The sequence below is a fragment of the Cervus elaphus genome, chromosome 28 (assembly GCF_910594005.1).
Source record: "Cervus elaphus chromosome 28, mCerEla1.1, whole genome shotgun sequence".
Classification (NCBI taxonomy): Eukaryota; Metazoa; Chordata; class Mammalia; order Artiodactyla; family Cervidae; genus Cervus; species Cervus elaphus.
Genome location: NC_057842.1, coordinates 40,143,133 through 40,145,417, shown reverse-complemented (window position 1 = coordinate 40,145,417; position 2,285 = coordinate 40,143,133). Strand labels below are relative to the sequence as shown.

At 41.9% G+C, this 2,285-nt stretch overlaps 1 protein-coding gene across 1 annotated transcript; it reads left to right on the top strand.

Moving 5' to 3' along the window:
• Positions 1 to 381: 381 nt before the first annotated feature.
• On the top strand, positions 382 to 1,284 carry RFPL4B (ret finger protein like 4B). The gene is given in 4 exon segments (XM_043890149.1): positions 382 to 408; positions 667 to 783; positions 785 to 833; positions 836 to 1,284. Coding segments are annotated over 4 exon segments (642 nt in total).
• Positions 1,285 to 2,285: the final 1,001 nt, after the last annotated feature.

Below are 2,285 nucleotides of genomic sequence, written 5' to 3'. Positions count from 1 at the left end.
AAAAAAGACCCAGCTGAGCTCAGCTCCCATGGAGAGAAGCTGCAGTCAGAGCAGACAAGACTTCACCCAGAAGTCTCCAGAAAATGTAAGCTTTCCCCCATGAAAAAACAATGTCCTCTGTCCTATTTCTCTTTCTTGTGATCACTTAAATTTTGGATAGTTTTCCTTATGGACAGTGCCTTTGCTATGATTCTCTGGTGGTTTAGTGTTATTTTCATGTATAAAGTATAGAAAGATTTATATTATTTAATTTTTGCATTGGATTTAGGTATATCCTGATTACTGAAGAGCTGATCATGTACTGAAGGCTCCTGATCACCCCCAGAAGATAATAAAGGGCCATTTTGGCTCAGTTCTCCTGAAAAGTGAGCCTTAGAGACCATGTCCCCCCATCTGCAAGAGGAAGCAGTCTGTCCAGTCTGTCAGGAGATTTACCTCAACCCCATTGCTCTCTCCTGTGCCCACACTTTCTGCTTTCATTGCACGCAAACTTGGATGGGAGAACAGAAGGATCTGAAATTGATCTTTCCTGTATGCCGAGTTGTCACTGAGAATCCTCTTTTGGAGGCATGGAATATTAGAGAACTGATTCTTCTCATGGCCCAACATGGTTCCCAGTTGGAAGAAGGTCTGCATAGGAATAATGAGTACCTGAAGTTCTGAGAGGATGTAACTCTGGACTCAGACACCACCAACCCCTTCCTTGTCTTCTCTGAGGACCTAAGGAGTGTCCAGTGTGGGAAGATCTGCCAAAACCTGATGGAAGATCCCCAGAGATTTCTACAGGCGTTGTGTCCTGGACACTCCATGTTTCTCCTCTGGCTGCCATTACTGGAGGTAGAAGTGGGGAAGAGTAATGAGTGGGCTCTGGGAATCTGCAAAAAATCGGTCGACAGGAAGAGGAAGAGTGATTTCTCCTCTGAACATGGCTTCTGGGTCATCAGCATGAAGGCTGGGACAATATATACCTGCTCCGTCCCAGAAATCAGAATTCCTGCAAGCCCTTGCCTTAGCTGAGTCAGAATTTTTCTAGACATTGAGTTGGAAGAAATCAAGTTTTTTGATATTGGCCATGATGCCCTCATCTATATCAACAGTAATATTTCCTGTTTGGAGCCTTTGTGTCCATTCTTTTGTCCTGAGTTGCCCAGAGAAGGCGGTAATGCTGCCCTCCTGACCATCTGTCCATCAGAAGTTCATCCCTTTCTAGACTCCTCCAGTGAGATGAATGAGATCTTCCATGTTAAAAACATCAGAATGACCAAAGAAGAGGCAATTTGGTAGACTTTGTTGATAGGCAATTTTTTTTTTTTATTTGGGGTTGTATTTTGTAATATACCCTTGACGCTAAATAATTTTGGGACTTCAGAAGGGTGTTATTAGGCACTTTAAAGCCTCAGATTTTTAGCCTTTACTTGGGGATAATTCTGTTTCTCAGTCAAATATCTGTGATGATCAGAGACTGCACTGTACATTTATTTTGTAGTATATACAATGGGGAGTTGTAGATTATAAATTAAATTATCACATTCTGTGGAGAGAAACAGTGTCTTTTTCATTATTTAATACCTTTACTATAGTAAAATTTCTGATAATGATAACTGTCTTGGGAAAAAGAATGAGACGCCAGGATGAGATGTTTTGACATGAAATTCAAATGTGAGAGACAAAGGTACTGGGAAAGAAAGAAATTTTTCTTTTTTACTTTCTTGAAAAACAGAACCTTTCACTGAGGTAGATATCACTAGTGGTGATTCATGTTTGTTCTAATGCATGCTGTGTGCTCAGTCATGTCTGACTCTGTGACCCACTGGACCGTAGCCCTCCAGCCTCCTCTGTCCATGGGATTTTCCTGGCAAGAATACTGGAGAGGGTTGCCATTTCCTCCTCTATGGGATCTTCCTGACCCAGAGATCAAATCTGTGTCTTTTGTGTCTCCTACATTGCAGGTGGATTCTTTACCACTGAGTCACAAGTGCAGCCCTTTTTTTCTAATTGGAATGCTCAAAATAATTGGTGTATTGGGTGGTTGTCAAAGTGGTATGGTATATATGATGGCCAAAGAGGTGCCAATAGGGTCAGTCAGAGAGTATCAAGTTTTGTAACCAAGCAGGACCCCATGGGCCTTTCTGGGACAAACCCCTCCCCTATATCATTTGCTTTAGCTCCTCTCTGAAGTGTGTAGATAGTAGTATCTGATGCACATTTCCAGAGTTGCTTTATGGATGCTAAAATCCCTAACAAATGGAAGAAGTTAACTCCTTGATGACCATGAACGTATAGCC